At 38.2% G+C, this 20,383-nt stretch overlaps 1 protein-coding gene across 7 annotated transcripts in view; it reads right to left on the bottom strand.

Annotated features, from left to right (window-relative positions):
* Positions 1–20,383, bottom strand: part of MYO9A (myosin IXA) — a 394,408-nt gene that overhangs the window by 191,023 nt on the left and 183,002 nt on the right. For 6 of the 7 annotated variants that reach the window (XM_090030154.1, XM_090030158.1, XM_090030161.1 and 3 more), the window contains exons 5-8: positions 17,579–17,678; positions 14,432–14,488; positions 9,245–9,342; positions 4,531–4,657 (exon numbers count right to left, since the gene is read on the bottom strand). In XM_090030154.1, the coding sequence (XP_089886280.1) occupies positions 4,531–4,657; positions 9,245–9,342; positions 14,432–14,488; positions 17,579–17,678 (382 nt within the window). The remainder of the gene's footprint in view (positions 1–4,530; positions 4,658–9,244; positions 9,343–14,431; positions 14,489–17,578; positions 17,679–20,383) is intronic. The other variant, XM_090030159.1, reaches the window with a different exon arrangement.

Raw genomic sequence — 20,383 nt, 5'->3', positions numbered from 1 at the left:
TCCCTGATTCGATTCAGCAGAGATTCGGCCAAATTTGGTGTCCAAATCAAATCAGAGGACCCTTTAATCTCTCCGAATTGATTTGGAACGATTCAGACAGAGAGAGAGCTCTAAATGTTTTTTCTACATATCTCTATGGTAGCAGGGGCTCGTCGGTGCTGTGATGCTGGGGTGCATGGAGGGTCCTGCAGAAGCATGGGGGGCTCCCAGTGTGCTTGGCAGCAGACCCAGACATGGACCTGAAGTGCTTCCACTCCACTTCACATGCTCGGTGGGGAACCCGGGAGGCCCCCTCCGCACTCCTGTGGGATGTTCCATGAACCCCAGCATCACAGTGATCATGAGCCATGCCTGCTACTTCAAGGTATGTAGAAAGAACTTTTAAAGCTGTGCCTGTGTCTGAATCGCTGATTCTCTGAATCACCACTGAATCTTCAGATTTGGATTGGGCTGAATCGAATCAGGGACAGTGATCTGAATCAACAAATCAAATCACTGTCCCCGATTCAGGCCGAATCCGAATTGAATAGGGCTCGCTTTGCACAATCCTAACTGATACAATTTGCTATTGTACATTTAAACAATATCCCAGCTATGCTGAGTGTAATCAACTTCATGGACTCCTAAATAAGAACAGTATGTTCTGTAGAGTATTACACTGGTAAGTTGAACAGGAAAAGGGAGTTTGCCAGCTAAGGGCATCTTGCAGTGCTATTTCCAAGTTTATTTGAAGTCAAACAATGCCTCACCTCCATGACAGCACTGGAAAAAATCTATTAGATCTACCAGCCTTTCCCCAGTTTTGCCCCTACTCCTCCACAATGGGTTGCTTCATCTTTTTACAGAACAAAAAGAGGGCTACACATTCAAATGAAGTGGAAGGAATTTGGAAGGAGGGACACCTGGCCAATGAAAAGGGATAGCTTAAAACGCCAACATTAAAATTAATTATTAAGAATTTTCCATGGACTAGTTTCTCTGGTTTGAAGAAAAAAAGTGCAGAACATCACCACAAGCATCAGAAGACTACTGGGAAAAAATATCCTTTCCCTCTGTGCTCTCATATCTTAGAAATGAGCTAATAGGAGTTAGAATTCCCAAAAGTAGGTGTTGCTAAGCTTTGGCTACTCCAGTGTAACACAATTCTTCCAGAATCTTGCAGAAAAGTTTCCATGTGGAATCATTCAGAAAATGGGTCCCCAGAAAATACATAGCTAGCTCCATACTATCTCTTATGCTGAATTCATGAGAGAGAGAGAAATACACAATGCCTTTTCATTATATTTTTAATTTGGCACACTGTGAACCTTTTTATAACACTGTGCAGTGATTAAAGGTGTGCACATCCCATTCCATACGTAGACTACCTAGCTTTCCTCATACGCTCTTAACATGCATACATAAAACATTTTATATATATACACACATAGGACAGAAGATGCATGAGATTTTCCTTTCTTTAAGGATGCATACTCGGGGACCTCAACAGGGTAATAGCACCTCTTTCAGCCTCTTTCATTCCTGAATTTAAAAAAGCGTGCCATTTTATTAATTAAATTTAAAAAAATAGAAATCTTAACTATGCTCTTGACAGGACAAAAACATGAATGTTATCTCAGAGATGCATTCCTCTTAGCGATATATATGTTATAAATGATATGAATGCAAGTCCCAATATGTATAAAGTGTAATACAGAATGTGCAGTGGGGCTCTTTTAAAATGCTGGGGAAATGCTCATTATATGGAGACTACACCGTAGTGTAGATTGCAACCAGGTTCCCATTATAAGGCCAATTTTAACATTCTCTTAGATAAGGAAAAAGATATGATTCAAATTTTCTGCAACTGCCCTTAGGTTGCAACAGAGTCTTCTTTCTACATTTAAAGTCATTTCATAACATTATTTTATATTACAACTGGCTAACAACAGTCGCTATAAATTAAAAGAAAACAAAAACTTGAAGAATCTTTCCAGTTAGTGCTGTGTCCCATAAGTGCATTAAGTTGTATACATTCCTTTCTACCATCTGCAGGGTCCTAGATACATTGCGTATGCCTGGCTTAAACTGTAATTTTAATATGGCTTTTGTTTCCATTTTTAAAGGAATTTTTAGAAAAAATATTGTAATATTTTAAAAGTAACAGGAAAATGTAAAAAACATTTTTTTGAAGTCTGCATGTGGTAAGGAAAGATCAGCTACATAAGATACTCTCAGTCACCTATGTAAATCATGACACTCACTGCATGTGGCAGAAATATTTTATCTCTATCCCATTATGCCAGTCTACTATCTATATAACAGATGACACAACTACTTCAGAAGTTTTTGGAATCACTATTGACACTTTCTGGACACTTCAAACTCCATTTTCTATTCCAGAGCATGCAAGTAATATATTAACATATAGTTTGATAAATGGGATACTTGTGGGATTTATTTGTGGTGAGATTCAGATAAAGGGGAATGTGATCTACATCTGGAAACTATAATCTGTGATTTATACTGGGAGAGTGAATATGGATGTTCTAGCTTAATTCTAGTCCAGATAAGGAGAATGGGCATGAAAACTAGCCTTTTTCTCCTGTATTAGATGTATTTGAATGGCAGGTAGAAAATAGCATTGTTTGTGGAAATGATGCAGTACTTTAGGGCTGTAACTATTATATTCAACTGCAACAGGCAGCTATCACTCTCCTTGTATTGATCTGCTGTTTAATCTTTCATTGTTAGCTGAAATAATTCGAAAGAGTCATCACAAGACAACTCTGGATATTGATGCCTCAGACTTACTAGACAGTGGTATACCCGTATGCTGTTCTTATTCCCTTAGCTGATTATCTCTCTTCTTTTATATATGAAGTTCAAGAGGGAGATTCTTCAAAGACAATGAGAGGAACCGAGTACCTAATTTCCAACAGCAACCGGGTATTTAACTCCCCACGGTGCCTTTGAAAAATCTCTCCCTGCAGACCCAACCCAATTAGATCTATCATATACTTTTGATCACAGGATACTGAATTACCTATGCACCCCTGTAAACTGCCTTCCAATGGCATTTCACTTGGAGAGCGCCCGATGTGCATTACCCGGTAGGTGTTCCCTGCTTTAATGGCATTTCCTCATGAGATGCTGTATTGTGTCACCGTTCTGGATCAATAGCATGTTAAAACGCTAGTCCAGAGATACAGGTTGGAGAACCTTAAGTATATTGAAGATGGCCAGCTTTCTAGATTATTCAGTCCAAACACTGAGTGTCTTAATTACTATTTGGGGGAGAACAGGATATGGAAGCCTCACTTGGTTGAGGCTCAACAAAGACAAGATTGAAGTGATGATGTTAGCTTAGGGGAACAGCTAGAGGATAAAGACAACGGCTGCATAACTCACTTAAAATCTGTCACTTAAGTGTGCACTTTAGGATTTGTTAAACACCCCAGCTGCTTTTAGATCATTAAGAACAGAAACAAATCCAGGCAAGCTTTTTTGCCATCTGGCAATGTTAGAATGCAATGTTAGAAGACTGCAATGTTAAGCATCCTATTGGCAGCAGTGCTTATGAATACTTTGCACCTTATATAGATATTTTTCACCACAAGATCCCAAAACAATTTATTATCATCATATACACTGTTTGCAAATCAGGACGACTAAACCACACATGTTTTATACCAGGAGCAGGCAAAGTCCAGCATGCAGGCCAGATAAGGCCAGCAGTGGACTCCATTTCCAAGCAGCCCCTGCCCACACCGCTGCAGTCAGTTTTCATGGAGACTCCAGCAGTAACAGGCCTCTGAGAGTCATAGCATTGGAGAACAGCCCTAGCAGCACTGGCAGGACACGTGGCTGGGCAGGGAGCTGCTCTGCGGCCAGGACACTTTAGCAGTGACAGCATGGTCTGGACTTGCAGCAGAGCTGCAATCTGCTGCCCACACACCCTGGGCAGGGATGTGCAGCCAGCGGACCATGGCTCTGCCCCGGCTCTGGACCACCGCAAGATCCCAGCCCCAGCCCTGGAGCAGCATGCCCTGCCAGTGCTGCTGGGGCTGGTCTCCATGGAAACCGGCTGCAGCAACATAGGCAGGGCTGTTGGGAAATGGAGTCCAACCACTAGCCAGATCCACCATATTGCCCACCCCTAGTTTATATCCTACATTTCAAAAAGTATTTACTCAAAATGAATATCCAGGTTGAATGGAGGCTTCTCTCCCCTATTGCTATTTTGCTATTCCTTTAATGTTATTGATAAGAAGAGCATCTCTGAGGTCTTTTCAGGGTATCTAAATCCAGGAAACACGTTACACAGAAACAAACGTACAGACATCAAAAGAATGAAAAGAAATAACTTGATTTACGAAGTACAACAGCCCTTCACTGACAATGAAAGCAGCTAGAATTGCCAGTACTAAATGTTAGCCCAATATGGAGGCGCCACATCTCTGACATTTGAAACAAGTAGTATTCAAAACTAAAAATTCACCGTGAAAGAGGAATGAAATGAACAGTGTGAAAAGAAAAGTGACGGCTTACCTCCAGTAGCTCTGAGACAACAGGTAGAACTTCAGGATTACAAATGTCTATAGAATCATCCCGATACGTTTTCTTCTTGTAACAAATATTACCCAGGTGTAGTATTGCAGATAAGAGAGAGAAAATTCTGGAAAAAAAGAATTAAAATACGTTTGTGGTGTTGTTCTTCCCCCATAATGCTAAAAAAGAAATAAAATCTGTTCTCATGGAACAAAGACTAGTGTTAACAACCTTGCAATGGCATTTGTTGGCAAAATTCTAGTGTAGTGAGACCTAAAAGAAAAACTGCCAAAACACTGCCATAAAACACTCCTCAAAATGTATTCCCATTAAAAAATTATCTAAAAATAGAGGCAGTGTTAAGCATCCTTCTGTCTGTAATACTTATGTATGGTTTGCTATGTCTGTTTAAATTCTAGTCCAGCATTTTATTACTTCTCATGACTAGATCTCAAAGCAATTAAATTACCATCATGTGCCCTGTTTACAAATCAGGAGGACTGAGCCAGACAGTTTCTGCTAGCATTTCTAAAAGTGTCTACTCAAAATAAATATCAATGTTGAGTCATCTAAGGCCCAGTTTTCACTGAAGACTTAAAAATGGCTTTCCCAATAATATGGCTTACATTTTTTTTTTAAAATTATTCTTAAGCCACTTAAGTAATGGCACCCCTGAGCAAGAGAGGCCAGCTCAACCAAATCCCAGCCTCCAGTTCAATTCACTACACCAATGGTTCCATGACATGCCTTCATGTTACAACAGGGAGGGAGACGGGAAGGGGACAAAACAGGTCTGGCAACCCACTTCTTAGAGAGAAACAGAAGGACATTCGACCTGATTCCATATGCAAAAGCACCGGTGCTCTATTTATACTTTGCATATTGAGATGGAAAAATTATTTCTTTTAAAATGGAACTTCATTCTGAAAAATGATTGAAATAATTTTAAAATGACCTTCTCCCTCCCTCCCTCCCCCAATACACTGTTACCCCTATGTCTGTCCTTTTTGACCATCTAGTAGTGGCTAACTTCCATGCCCTGTTTTTCATTCCTACTAGCTGTGCATATTTTCCATACATAATAGAATGGAATTTAATTCTACTTTTGTGCATCAGTAAAAATGGTCAACACATTCCCATTACAAGGTAACTACTGCTAAAAGTGTGCAACCCCAATGAGGGCTGTGACCCTGTGTAAACATCAGAGAGCAAAACTTGGGTTTATAAATCCATTCCTGCTGAATTCAATATTAAGGCTATTATAATCAGTTGGTTTAATTTTCTCCACCAGAAAGGCTATAGCTTCTCACTGAGTCATTTCTGTAGAGGCTATAAATTTGGGTTCAGTTTTAAATAGGCTCACAGTCCCACATCCTGTAAAGCTAATCTACAGTTTGTTTCTGCATAAATGACACGGAACAACCGAATTAAAATCCTCATTATTTTAATAACTCCAGTGAACAAAACAAATGAGAATGTTCTGTATAAACAGCCTTCCCTACATATTAATGGCTACTTAACCAATCTGTGTATTAATGACAAACTTCCCTAGAAATACTTTTCTATTTTTAACTTCTATCCCATTGATAAAAAGATATTGAATAGCACTGGGCCAAAATTATATCCTCGCTGGACTCACTAGGAACATCCCTTTTTGATTATGATTGTTCATTAACTGCTTTGAGATCTACCAGGTAATGTGTAATCCATTTAATGTGCCATGCTAAATATTGTATGAGGTTAATTTCTGTTGGAGATGTAACACAATGAAGAAAAAACCCAGATTGGCTTTCAACTACCTAGTTGGATTTGTGGCGATAGTAGCTACTGAACAAATCTTTTCAGGTTTATAATTGGATACATCCGACATGGAACTCAGGGCAGACAACACGGCTTCAGGCCTGGACAGGGCACTGGATTCAGGAACCTGGTGTTATTTCTGGCTCCACCACTGCCTGCTTGGGCATGGCAACTTCAACCACTTTGTGTCTTGCTTTCCAAAGTGTAAAACAGGGATCGTGATAATGACTTCCTTTTTTGAGGGTTTGAGATCAAGATATGAAGAGTGCTATTAGCTATAAGAGTTAATTATTTATAAGGACAACAAACAGAGAAACCCATGGCTGGTTTTGGCAGGCACTTCTTTAAGGACACACTTTTTTAATTGCTTTGTTTTCTTTATAGCTGTCTCAACCTAATGTTATTACCCATTTTTTGGAAAAAGCAAATCCACAAAGCTCAACTACTCTTACTTTTAAACACTGAAGATGTTTTATTAACTTGAAACACTTTATTAACAGGAAAATTACAACTATATGTATATATTTACAAGTTTAATAAACTACTGTTTTCTTGCATGCATATCAGCCTCTGGCCTCTTTACTTACTATTCATTCCATCCAGGAAGAGCACATACCAACTGCAGATGCTTCCTCGGCCTGACAAAGGGTTTTTAAACCCAAAAGCTTACTAAGCAAAAAAGTTTTCCAACGATTTAGTTGGTCTAATAAAAGATATCAGTTTTACCCAAAGAACCCTGTCTGCCAATTAAACTCTCCAACTTTTTGCAGAGTTCACATATGACAGATATTATGTAGAGAAGTTATTGTGCAGTAAAAGCTAGTGTGTGAATCCACAGTGTACTACATGTTCCATATGGACACTCCTAATGGATGGAAACTTGCTCTAATTGTTTACTAGCTTACTGTGTGATAATTTCCCTGTGTAGACCAATCCCTAAAAAAAAATTGTCACCAAGCCCACTGTGTGATGCACAAGGAGTCATCTAGGCACAGAATACAGGAAGCTACTGAATACTGTATTGTTCCAATTATAAGTCAACCCTGGAGATAACATGCTCCCATATTTCCAGGTTCGTTTTAAGAAAAAAAAAAAAAAAACCTGTCTCTCTTCCAAATAAGTTGATAGCTATAAATTAAGTCTTCAAAGTCCTACTGCCTTTCCAAAATCCCACAGAATCGGTTAAATGAACTAAAAACATCATAAAACCTTCATTGAAAAAAATCCAATTTGATATTTTTATTGCATGTACACAACTACTGCAATCACAAAGGTCTGGGGCCTGACTGTAGGTCAACCCTGCATGTAAGTCTAATGTGATTTTATGGTTCTCGAAGAAAAATGGTCAACTTATAATCAGAACAACACGGTCCAATTTAGCAGTAGTTCGTTTCTGTTGTACTAAGGAGTTGTGTCGACTGGAACACCATGTTTATGAAGTACAGATCTATTGTCATCTTTGTTTGTTTGAAAACATGCATCCAGAGCTGCCCCTGGGGGCGTGCAGGGCCCGGGGCATAACAGCCTGGTGGGGGGAGTGAGCAGCCGGAGCATGAAGCCAGTGGCTGTACAGGGTGGTGGCACCCACAGCACGTGCCAATGGTGCTGTTTGCAGGGTCCCCCAAAGTACGGGGCCCAGGGCGGTCACCCTGATTCACTCCCCACAAGGGACGGCTCTGCAGGCATCAAATCATACTGTAAACCACCCAGGGCGGGGGGTGACTAAGGCTCCAGCCCTGACCCTTGTTGATGACTTTGAGGGGCTGCACAATATGGCAGCCACTGCCAACACTACTACCCAGAGCAGAGAACCTACTTGTTAGGCCAATGCAGTCAAAGAGATGAAGGTACAAGACTGAATGTGCGCACGAACAAGGAGTTTCTCTGCAAACATATGGGTATTGTGGAGGAGGGAGAATGGAGGTAGGCTGGGGCAAAAACTACAACAGCCTTCTCTCCTTTCTTGGCAATGCTGTGGTTTTTACACTTGTTTAGGAAGCATGAGATAAACTAGCTTTACAGCATCAACTAATTTCTAATACTTGGGGTAAAAAATGGTTATTTGGAAGGTCTATGTACAGGATGGTCAAAGTTGCACACCGTATTGGCAAGGGTTTTTAAGCTTGCCTCCTATTTAACTTTGCTAGACCCAGAAAAATACCTTTTAAAAGTTACATTAACATTTACATTAACTGCAATCAGTTTATTTTTTAAATGTTAAACATCATCGCTTACATTGGGTGATAAGCGAGGTATCAAATGGAATTAACTTAATTTAAGAGTATAACAAGACAAAGTTGTCATCCTCCCCACACTTGCATGATTTCTATAATAGTTCAATGGTTCCTATTATGTTAATTTGATAATCACTGATAATTATTTTTCAGTTTTTCTTAAAGAAAAACCCTATCCAAACTAGATGGACTTTTTGTAGCCTGATAAAGGCTGCCATCTCATTCCTTTATTGCTTTATGACCAGATTGATGAGCACTTTTTCAAACAGATTTGGATCAACTGTTTCAACACAGTCTTCTCAAGGCTTCTAGAAAAAGCCTGCTACACTATCCACATTTGTACACAATCTGAATCCAAAGGTTAAAAATTAAACATATATAAAAGGTCAGAGACAGGATTTCTGAATGAATTGTCATTTGAATTCAAGACGTTCAGAATTAGGCATTTACATTCACAAGCAATTCAAAAATACTTCAAGGTCCAATTTGCACAGACCAGATCACTTCTGCTTACATCTTGAAATTTTGTTTAGTCCTTTAATATATGAATTGTCAAATATCATTACTCCCTGTCACATCAGCAATCTAAGTTACATTGGACACAACAGAGTCACATTGCTGTGAATGAGACATATTTTCTTGCTCATTATGCATGCTGTTAAACTGGAAGATGAACTCACTGCCTGCGAGTCTTGGGAAGAAACCCCACCATCTCCATGGCCAGCTGTAAGCGCTCAAAGTCATGCTTCAAATCTTCCCCTTCAACAGAGAAGCAATCCTGTTTGATTCAAACACAAAGATGAAGAATTAATAAAAATGAAGTCCAGAATGTGTGTGGATGGACAATCCAGCATTACGTAAATCCCATTTGGCACTTTCCATGCTTTTCTATCAATGACTAGAATATTTCCAGTCTGCTGCCTGGATTTTACATACAGCTAATTATAGCTAATAACTAAGTATAGCTATTCTGTACTAACTCCTGTGTGGACAAACTCACCTTGTAAGTTTGATCCACTCCCTAACCTAAACCATACCAAGGTACTTTCAATACAAAATAAGAACATACACAAAGAAAGATAGTGTGGAATAGTTAATTCTGTAAAAGCTATTTTGAATGATGCCCTCAGGCAGAGAAGCCTTTTCTTCCACCCTGCCTTAAGTCTCTCTAAAACAACAAATGAGCTGTGACATTTTAACTGAGCAAGCACTTTGAGAAGGCCTTGTCTACACGAGGAATTGAGTGTGCAGTAAAGCTAGGGTGTGAATTTACACTACATTGATTGCTCTTCACTGAATGCCCCTGTGGATGTCCAGTGAACATTAAGAGGGCCTTTGAAAATGGAGCAAAATACTTCATGTAAAAAAGCCCTGACTGCTCACGCTCAGCAATTAGGTGGCTTAAAACAGTCCTGAGCAAGCACCCCAGCATTGCTCTCCAGCTCTCTCATGGCACAGGCCCAATACTGCTCTAAGCCTTTGCACCCCCTAACTAAGGTTGCCAACCCTCCCAGATTGGCCAGGAGTCTAGTGGACTTGCATCGACACCCCGTGACTACTGAAAGCAATCTGGGAGATTTATATTGTGAACAGCTTGAACAGTACAATTAATTACATTATGTCACATAGTGGGGGAAAAAAATCTCCTAGAATAGCTTGAGTCAGAGTTGGCAACCATACACCGAACTGCTGGGCATATATAAAGCAGAAAGAATGGGGGCAGGTTTGTTTCTCAGCTGTGCCCCAGGATTTGGCAGACAAGTTATAGACATGGCCTAAGAGTATCCACACAGAGAGTTGGAGCAAATAGCTAGTGCACTGATTCAGAGGCTGATTTCCTATTAGCAAATTTCTTAATGTGACTGACACCCCTTACAGAATGTGAAGAATTCCATTAAAAAAATACATAAAGCTTTCTCTCAAATGCACTTTTAAAATTAAAATCAACTGGTTAATTTTCTGGGGTTAGAATAATGAATTCTGGATTGCTGCATACTGAAGATGTTTGAATGCAAGTTATTTTTAGTTGGTGCCCTGGAAATGCTAGATGAAAGGAAATTTGAAATCTTAGTGTAATTTATAGTTTGAGTGTGCATAAAATAAAGGCTTGTTCAAAACAGCATCTGCAATTAAGCTAACTGCCAATACAGGTCAGAGTTGTGCGCACATATCGTCAGTGTTAATAATTTGCATGCAAATCAAATTACCTGAATATTTAAGTGTCCACACAATTTGAATGCACAGTTTTGAAAAACAAACCAAAAATGGCTAAACAACTAGCATGGGAAATATCACTGGACTGGCATCAAATTGACACATGATAATGACTAGTACATGGAGCTCACATAGTCTCATGCTCACTTACAACACAGAGCATGAAGCTGTAATTTCATTGTCAGTAGGTAAATACAGATAAACTTTCACAGTCAATTCACTGAAATTCTCCTTTAAGGAGATGAGGCTTTCCCCTTTCCCCCCCATTACTTAACAGGATTATTGTTTTGGACTAATACCGATTTATCATAAAAGAAAAGCACCTGTATTTTAAATCTTATAAGCAACCCAAACATACAGGCATGAGGCAATATTCTGTGGCGTATCTGGTTCTCCATAACTAAAACTGGGTGATGTTCAACCTAATTGTTATAAATCCTGTTCAGCTGGAAAATGGTTGTTAACATCGGTTTCAACCGGCCCTGTGCACAACAATCAGCAAAACAATATTATAGTGACAAAGTGAATTTATAAAAATAACTGATTAACAGTAAGTGGGTTTAAACAGCGGATTTAAAACCTAATGCGAAAGTAATATGGGCAGGCTTTAAGTTTTAGTTTATTAGAAAAATCTATTTGCATTCCATTAGGATTTTCTACTTTTGTGCTGAACTCAATTGATAACCAAGCACAAGCAGATAGATTCCTTTTTGGTTCTGAATGGATTTATGCATTGATATCCAATTCAATAAATGGTGTACTTCAACACAATAAATGAAAAAAAAGAAGCAATGAGAGCAACTCATTGTAGTCCAATGCGTCAGAAATGGGATTCAAACGCTTTCACCTTTACAACAGCAGTTTGACCTTGGCCAAGAGTGATAGCAACCAAAAGTCATTGGTAACTAGTGGCTGTCTAGTAAACTGCAGAAAGCAAACTGTTAAACTTAGTCAAATATCTAATGAACAAATGCCTGCATCAGAAGAAAAAAAAAAAAAAAAATCAGTATGAGAATTGGCTTCCTGTTGGCAGACTCAATGCACAAATCATAAATAAATGAAGGAATAAAGATTAAGGAACCAATAAACCAACAAGGGTAAATTTCTTTGTCTAAATAATGTTTGAAGATAATTTGAGGAAGCTTTTTTAATCTTGCCTATGCTGAACTTGGGAGCCACAGTCAAATACATGCATTTAATTTCCAGGACTGAGATGTGTCAAGGGAATTTAAAAACAAATAAAAAAAAATCACTAAACAAACTGAAATGCTTACATCCCATTGGACAATCTTATCATATGACTTCACCTCTTTGAAATTAGAGCAAAAGTTAATACTGCAACTACCACAGCTAACTGAGAAGCAATACCTGCAAAGCCAAAGGCAATCTGGTTAACAATTTACATAACAATTACCACGCTCATTAACCCATATGGAAAGGCTTCTTGCAAATCACTGACTTAAAAGCAGATGCTCGTTCTGTACACTATTTCATCTCCAGTATGTCGCCACAGTTTATCTTCTTTTTTCACAGTGGACATCTATAAATCTAGAACATTCATACTATTATGGTAGACAAATGTGAAAAGAACAAACATCTGTGTGCCAATCAATCCAGTCATCAGTATTCTGTTTATGCAATTACTTTCTGAACTTTTTCAACTTTGGCATGACAAGCCAAGTGCCCTGCTTACTAAAGTAAGTTGAGACAATTCATACACTTCCGCTTAAAAGTTAAAATAATATAATGCACTTCTTCACATTGTGTGATAATAGAGTGCTTCTTTTTTTTGTTTTAAATCCCTGTAGTCCCAGCAAGGTCACAGGATAGACTCCAGAATCTAATAGTGAACAAGCGCTGTGTTAGTAAGAATTCCATGCGCGTGCGCTCGCACTCTCTCTCGCTCTCTCTCTATTCTGTAGTGTTATTCCAGTACACTGACAAAAGAGGAAAAAAAGAAATACAGAATTAAGGAAATACCTAACATGTAATTATAAACAACATTTTGCTGCTCAAAAATGGGCAATGCAATGCTGAATTTCCTGGGTCTGCAACAGCTTGCCTTATTAAATTGTTCATTACTAGCCCTGCTGGGAGGTAAAGAGAACATCTTATTCAGCCTCTCTTACGCTTTCTAGGGCCCCTCCAAATGTTCAGGTAGAGGCATAACAGGATCTGATGCGTGATCCACGCAACCATGCATGGCAGGAGGCACAACTGTGGGATCCAGCATCAGATCCTATCACACCTTATTGCTGGTGCAAGGGGAGCCCAGGTTCAATATCCTAGCAGCTGTGCAATTCCTTGCCCTGGCAGCTTATGATGCACCCCTGAGGCTAGGAGCCCAGTCAGCTGCCCCAATCATAGGGGCATAGACCCTGCTATACGTGTAAATTAAAGCTGGATAGGAACCAGCTATAAAGTTATTACACATTTACCAACTCTAACTTTATAACTGGATGGACCTTTTGGGTTACTTTGCACGTGTATCTAGCCTAAATTGATTGCACAATTAACCAGCTAATTTTGTAATACATGCAATGTGTAGAGGGGGCCTAGAATACAATTAGTTGATTGCTAGAATCCAACAGTTCTCTGAAACTGCCAGTATATTATTTGGAGAAGATATTCCCCCCTTTCCAGAACACTAATTTAATATTAAAACTTTTAAAGTCTTAACAGTAGAGACAGTGCACAGTGAATAAGTCTTGCTTTCATTTTTCTATATATATATCTACACAATGATATATGATACCCTTCATTTCTAGAAGTTTGGTAGACATTAAGTAAGCAGAGAATTAGCAACAATATCATGCAATTAGACTTGGAACATGCTTTTAGATGCAAGACCAAACTGACAAAGAACACCACAAAGACACATTTACAGGCCACACAAGCCAAAAGCGTATTTCTAAACTGAGCCTTTGTCACATCACGTAATTGCATACAGGAAAGAAAACCTTCACTCTTTCTTTTTTTGGTCATATACATTTAGAAAGGTGTTGCTATTGAGCTGTCTTCTTTCAGATAAAATGAGCGTAGTTACTTTAAATAAGGATCTGTTCGCACTTGAAATTAAACTCGAAGACCATTTTCTCACACTGGGTATATTGTTTTTGTGCAACACATTGGATAAAAAATGTGCTGCCGCCGCCATTCTGAATGGACAAGAAAACAAACAAATAATCTTTCAACAGTAGTTTATTTAAAACCTTGATTTGCAGTTCATTGAAACTGAATTAAAATATTGTTCTATTTTCACATACAAGATATTGTATTACCACACAAATGTGTACATAATAGATATTCTATGAAGTCACCTACTGGAGTGTATTACACTTTGGATAAAGTCATCCAACATATAATTGGTTAAAATTAGGTAGGTATATCCAATCTATAGCTAATCTATTAAATAACACTTCCCAGATGACAATGACCAAAAAAAAAAAAAAAGCATTGTAAAGATCTGTTCCAATGTAATATGAAGATGCAAGCAGTCTCAATGAAGGGAAAATCTGGCTAATGTTTTTGGTGGTTCTGTTTTAAACTCATTCAGTTTTGCTTTCTCCCTGTGTCTTGGTGTAGCCAAGATTCAAGTGAGCAAAGTAGCACCCTACACCAGCAACACAGAATGCGCATGTACTTGTACTGACCGGCTCAGAGTCATAGTAATAATCATCCCAGCTCTGTCTGAGAGGTTTCTTTGTCATCTGAAAGCAAGGCAAATTGAGTTAAACAGCATTCAAACCAAACATATCTCCCTCTCTCTGGTATCTGAGACAGGAACAATGCAAAGTTACTTGCAAAGTCAGCAAAGATTTTGCATATAATCATAACATTTTTTTTTTAAATGTAAGAAAGTATTTCAGGTTGTAGGAATTATTTGCCACATTTATCATACTCTGATCTATACTTCTAATTCTTTAAACACGTGCAGAATTTGTAAAGATATTACAAATACAAATTTGTCTATCATAATGGGAGCCACTGGCTTAGCTACAGAGTTATCTGCCCAGCTATGCTGGAGACCAAGGTCTAGTTTTCATTCCTTTTACCGCAGGCTCTGGAAAGTGATACATGTTGCCAAAACATATTCCCATGACCAATGATAAAGCTACATTGAAGAGCTTCTAAAAAAGACCACATTTCTTTATTTATGCATTCATTCAATGTCCTCGTTGGCCAAAAAGACAACGATGAGATTAGAAAAACTGTTTGGAGAAGGGAAAACATGGAGATTCTTAGGACTAAACACAGGAGGAAGAAAGCAGTCCAAGGGCAGAAATGTGGTACAATACATTCTGTTGTGGAAATTAGACTAATTAAGGACCCAGTCTTGCAAGGTGCTGATTCAATGAGGATACTCCCTGGTATTATTCAGTATACCTTGTAAGACCGCAAGGTGAACATTCAAATAAAAGCATATTTGAATGGTAGGCCAAGTCAGACCTGAGAGGAAACTGTAAATGTTTTTTTAATTTCTTTTCTCAAACTGAAAGGCCCTTTGAATATTGGACATTTAAAATGTTTAGAGGATCTATTGTTCAAGTAATCTGTCACCCCTTAGTTAAGTGCCAAGATAAGGCTAAGCCACAAGGCCCACCTGGCTAAGCAGCACCTGTTTCTACAGGCAAGGGCACACAATTTGGGGACTTAGCTAACAGCATATTTGACTACTTCTGACTCGCTAAACTAAATAATCAGGTACCAATTTGCAGCTGGGTTGACTGGAGCAGGTGGAGAGAGGGGCAGCCTTCCTCAGGAGTCAGAGAGGTTTCAAGCTCATGCCTTCTGGAGTTGTATGGTAGGACATCTTAATCACTCTGCCAGTATGCCCCAGCTCTCACCCTCCAAACAAAATACTGTTTTATTTGGCTCACCCCAGTGTGGGCTCACCCCACCATGGGCAAAAAAAAAAAGGTAGAAATAAAAGCTTTGCTTTTTTAACTTCACTTGTTTTTTTTCCAGTCAGTAATTGTTAATCTCTTTCCTCTCTCCTCATCCCCTTTCACAGTAGAGGATTCTAAGGCATCTTTAAGAAATTCTTCTGTTAATAGGAAAGTGTTCAGAGCTGATCCTGTTGCCTTGTCTTTTCATATTTCCATACATTTCTTCAACAATCCTCATCTTCCTATTTCCCATCTCTCTCTATTTTTCATTGTTACCATTGGAAGGTTGTTGCTACACCATAGATGGAAGGCACTGGCCTGAAACACTATGCTTAATCATTCTAAATGAGCCAGTTTCATATAGATCCGCACTGGTAAAAATCTCTCTCTACCCATATACCTATCTAAGCCAATCATGTCAAACCAAATATTCCTGCTGAACTAAGCATAGAATCTGCTTCCATAATTAACTGAGATGCACGTGGAATCTCCATACAACTCTATTTATATCCATGTTCCTTTAAGGAAGGATGAAAAATGGATGCTTTCATCATAAAGATCGCTGCCTTTTGCTTACCCAACACATCAGGCTCTTCTGTTTTGACTTTTAGTTTTAAATGTTTTGACCTCTATTTTATTACCTTGAAAAAATTAAAGGAATGAAATAGAAAAGGCTGTTTTACAAAAATATGGAGGTATTAAGACTATCCAACAAAACCAACGGAAGTGAGAAAACATTCTATCCAAAACTATCTTGGCTCTCTCACGCTTCAAAATTGCAGCACAGATGGTGCATACAGAACGCACACTATTCTCAAACCTCTGCTACACTTAAGCACCAACACAGTATTTAATAGAGCAAATGCCTTAAGCTTTAACTTCCTATTTGCTTATTCAATGGTGTGAAATTCTTAATGTCATTAGATGCAGGAGGTAATCATTATAACATTGTATTTTGACTTTGACAGATTTTTTCAAGGTCTTTAAAAGTTATGACACTTCTGGAGAGTTAATGCTATATTATGAAGTCAACCTTTTACATTTTTTAAAAAGCTTAACAGATTACTTGCAGCACACTGTGTTTACATCTTTAACGCTAATTAGAAATCTAAGACAGGCAAATTAGTCTTTATTAGTAGCCAATGAAGAAACTAATTTATACTGCATGTGATCTCAACTTCAGGAAATAAAAGGACAAATCAGAACAAGGAGGTGAAGAGATCTAATAACTAGTGACATGCAAGATTTTAATGTGAAAACTCCATTAGCATTTGTGGGACCTAATGTCTTTCCTGGTAACACATAAGTGCCAAAAAACAACCCAAAATCTTTACTGTCAATTATGTTTTCTGTTGTGCAAACTGAGTAACTCCATAGTATCTCACTCATTTAAAATTTATGGGAGTTTCCACATTTGGTTTATATTAGGCTTGTTGCATTGTTAAGCTACAAGACAGTCATGCTGCCAGACAGCCATGAAGTTAAAAATTATGACTACATCATGCAACATTATATCCTACAGACCCATTGGTAAGAGATGGACATATCTCTATCTAAACAAAACTAGACAGAAGACAAGTATTAATTGGTAACAACATTCATGAGGCAGCAGGTAAAAGATTACTATAAACCCTTTAAGAGATGTACCTTGCTTAAGCAAAGGCAAGCAGCAAAACTATCCCATTTCCAATACTTGAAAAAGGACAAAAAATGATTTCCCATCACAGACTCCAAAAGCCAGAGATCATAAAGTCTACCATTTAGATTATTTTCTATATTCACATTCAGTATCATCAGTATAGAAAACAGCATGTCATTAAAAGAGACCAGTCCACCATCCCAAAGCTAAATATTAAGCAACTCCTTTTTAAAAAAAAGCTGTCATCCCCAGAGCTGCCTATCTATTCCCACCTGATTGAGGTAATGATACTCCTCAGGTTGTTTAAGGTGGAATGCAGATCTTTCTTCCTCACTCGCTCCTGCCAGGAGGTAATAAAACACATGGTAGTTCCTGGTAATGAATAAAAATGATGTTAACCTTCAAAAGCAGTGTTAGCACTGGGCACAGAAACACACATATGTACTAAGAACCTAATTTTCAAATACAAGTACTCACAGTTGCTTATAGTTCGAACACATATACTGTGATTTATAAAGGACCCAGCTGATGTTTGGTGCCCAATTCCCACTGATTTTCAAACAAAATTCAGGCACCTAGCATCCTTAGGCCACTTTGAAAGTTCAAGAGGATGTGCAGATGGCTACCTTCGAGGTGTATCTAGCCATCTGTATGTAAAAATAGCTGGCCTTATCAAATGTCTCACCAGCACATGAAGACTAATGTTCTTCTTTTGAAGATTCAGGACAGCAATCTGCTACTGACTGGCCTCATTATATGTGCACCTTTCCCCAGTAAAATCTGTAAAGACTGTCCATGCAGGGAAACAACAGAACACAAAGCTAAGATCCTCCACATGGATGAGAGAAGTTGACCATCAGATCAAAGTTTACAGCACTTACTTTTATTTCACGTTATTTCCCTGAGCAAGAGTTAATACTGTTGTTATGATTCTAAATACAGCATACTGCATTTAAGGGCACACAACCTTTTTTCAGTTCTTGGCCAGCATACTTACGTGGAGCATGCACTTACACCAACTTAAAGAAAATAGTGCTCATCATCTATACGAAGAGCCTGAGCTAAGCTTTTCACACTTCATTAGGGTTCCTTGCTTCTCAGAGAACCCTATGCTTTTAAATGAGTCAGAACTCATGGTAAAGGTGATATCTTTTATTAGACTGACTAGAAATTTGCACAAAAAAATTCTAAAAAAAATTATTTTTAAAAGCAGCCTTAAAATTGACAGCTCCTTATCAATTTCACCAATTTAGCAGAGGGTTCCTAGGCACTTAACCAGTATGCAGGTAAGGGCTGCTTGTTACCAAGAAGGCAGCAAGTAACCAATTGGGACTAGCAATCTTTTATTCAGTTAAGGAAATTATACATTTAATGAACTGTATATCCATTTTTGTAGCTATTTAGCTACCAAATAAAATACAGACAAGTAAAGACACCAACTCATTGACACTAATGCACCCTCTGTGTAGGCAAACTTAAAGGTTTGTGATAACTGCCCATCTGTAATGAGTACAGCCTTTAAGCTATTGAGAATATTTTGCAAGGGGTATACCTACTTAGTCTCTTAAAATGAACAGGTATAGTCATACAGCATTGCAAATCTCACCAGGGATGAATAAAAGAAGAATACTTTTCAAGAGACCAGAACACAATCTATAATACTGCTGTCCTAAGAGTCTCAAGCTGATTCTGATACCATTTGTCTGCTTTGAATTGTAGTTAATGTCCAACAGCATACTCTGTAACAAGAACAACTTATTTGTAAAAGCCATAAGTTGAAGGAAAAGTGAGGTGAGGGAAAACTAAAAAAATACCCACAATAGACTTCTTGGGACCACAATAAGTACAGCAAAAGTGTTCATGTTTTCTATTACTCTTATAGAATCACTGGAAGGAAGATTTTTACTTAAAAAATAAAAAAAGTGTGGGGGGGGGCAAAGACCTAGGGAGCCGCAAAAAAAGGGAGGATAAGTAGAGGAAAGGGAATGGAGGATTCCCTAAAAAAAAAAAAAAAAAATTAAATTAAATTAAATTTAAAAAAAAAAAAAAAAAAAAAAATCAGAAGATGGGAGAGAAAGGGAGTGACAATTAGATAATGCAAAGGATATAGAACGGAATAAAATGATAAGTAGGGAAATAAAATGCTACTACTGATTGAAAAAAAAAAGAGCAAAAGCAGTTTATACAAACTATAAAAAAGGTTACACTAGCTCCCTGGCTACTCAACTGTGAAACAGCTTGAAAAATAAATGATCAGATTTGCCTTTAGTTCTAACCACCCAGTTCAAACATATGGACACTAACAATCAAGTATATTAAACAACAGACACATGAGATTGTAATTTTTACTTCTTTTAATTAATGGCTGCTGAAAACCCCAGGTGTGATGGGACCCAATGCTGACGGGATCATTAAGATGTCTTTGAGAGGGGGCAAACTACCAGCAATTTAAAACATAAGTAGCCTGACCTGTAGTCTAAGAATCATTGCTCACTGCAGAAAATCCAGCCGCTGCTGCCCTGCTACTAACTTCCCTTTATTTGGGAGGGTTTCTGATAAGTTATCGATAAGCCAATTCTAACTGCACACAAAGTTCTCCCAAAATTCTGAGCCCCTGACCTCAGGCTTCATGTCTGCACATACCAAGCCAACTAATACTAGTGACATGAATAGATGACCTCCTTTTGTATATGGATAGAGATGAAACATTACTTATGTGAAAATCACCTGGAAAAGGAACCTGAAGCTGACATGAAATAAAAACTCTGTGTAAACAAATATGCAGAAGGCAAGAAAATTAGAGAAGAAATGGTTATTATATTATGGGAAATTATCTCACGGAAGACCTTTATAGATCAAGGCTGTGCCAAACGGGGAGATATTGGGCTGCAGGGAGGTTACTGAGTTCAGCCTTGGGACTAATTTTATTTAATATTTCCATCAGTAACCTTGGCACAAAATCAAGAGTGCATTAATGAAATTTGCTGATGACACAAAGTTGAGAGTAGCATCTGAATATCAATGCAGGAAGAAAAAGGTGACTTTGGGGACTGTAGTAACTAAACAGGACGAAATTC

This window comes from Crocodylus siamensis, chromosome 15, assembly GCF_052110815.1.
Source record: "Crocodylus siamensis isolate JL-2025a chromosome 15, ASM5211081v1, whole genome shotgun sequence".
NCBI classification, from domain to species: Eukaryota; Metazoa; Chordata; order Crocodylia; family Crocodylidae; genus Crocodylus; species Crocodylus siamensis.
The sequence above is the reverse complement of the archived record's forward strand: the minus strand, read 5'-3'. Positions and strand labels throughout refer to the sequence as shown.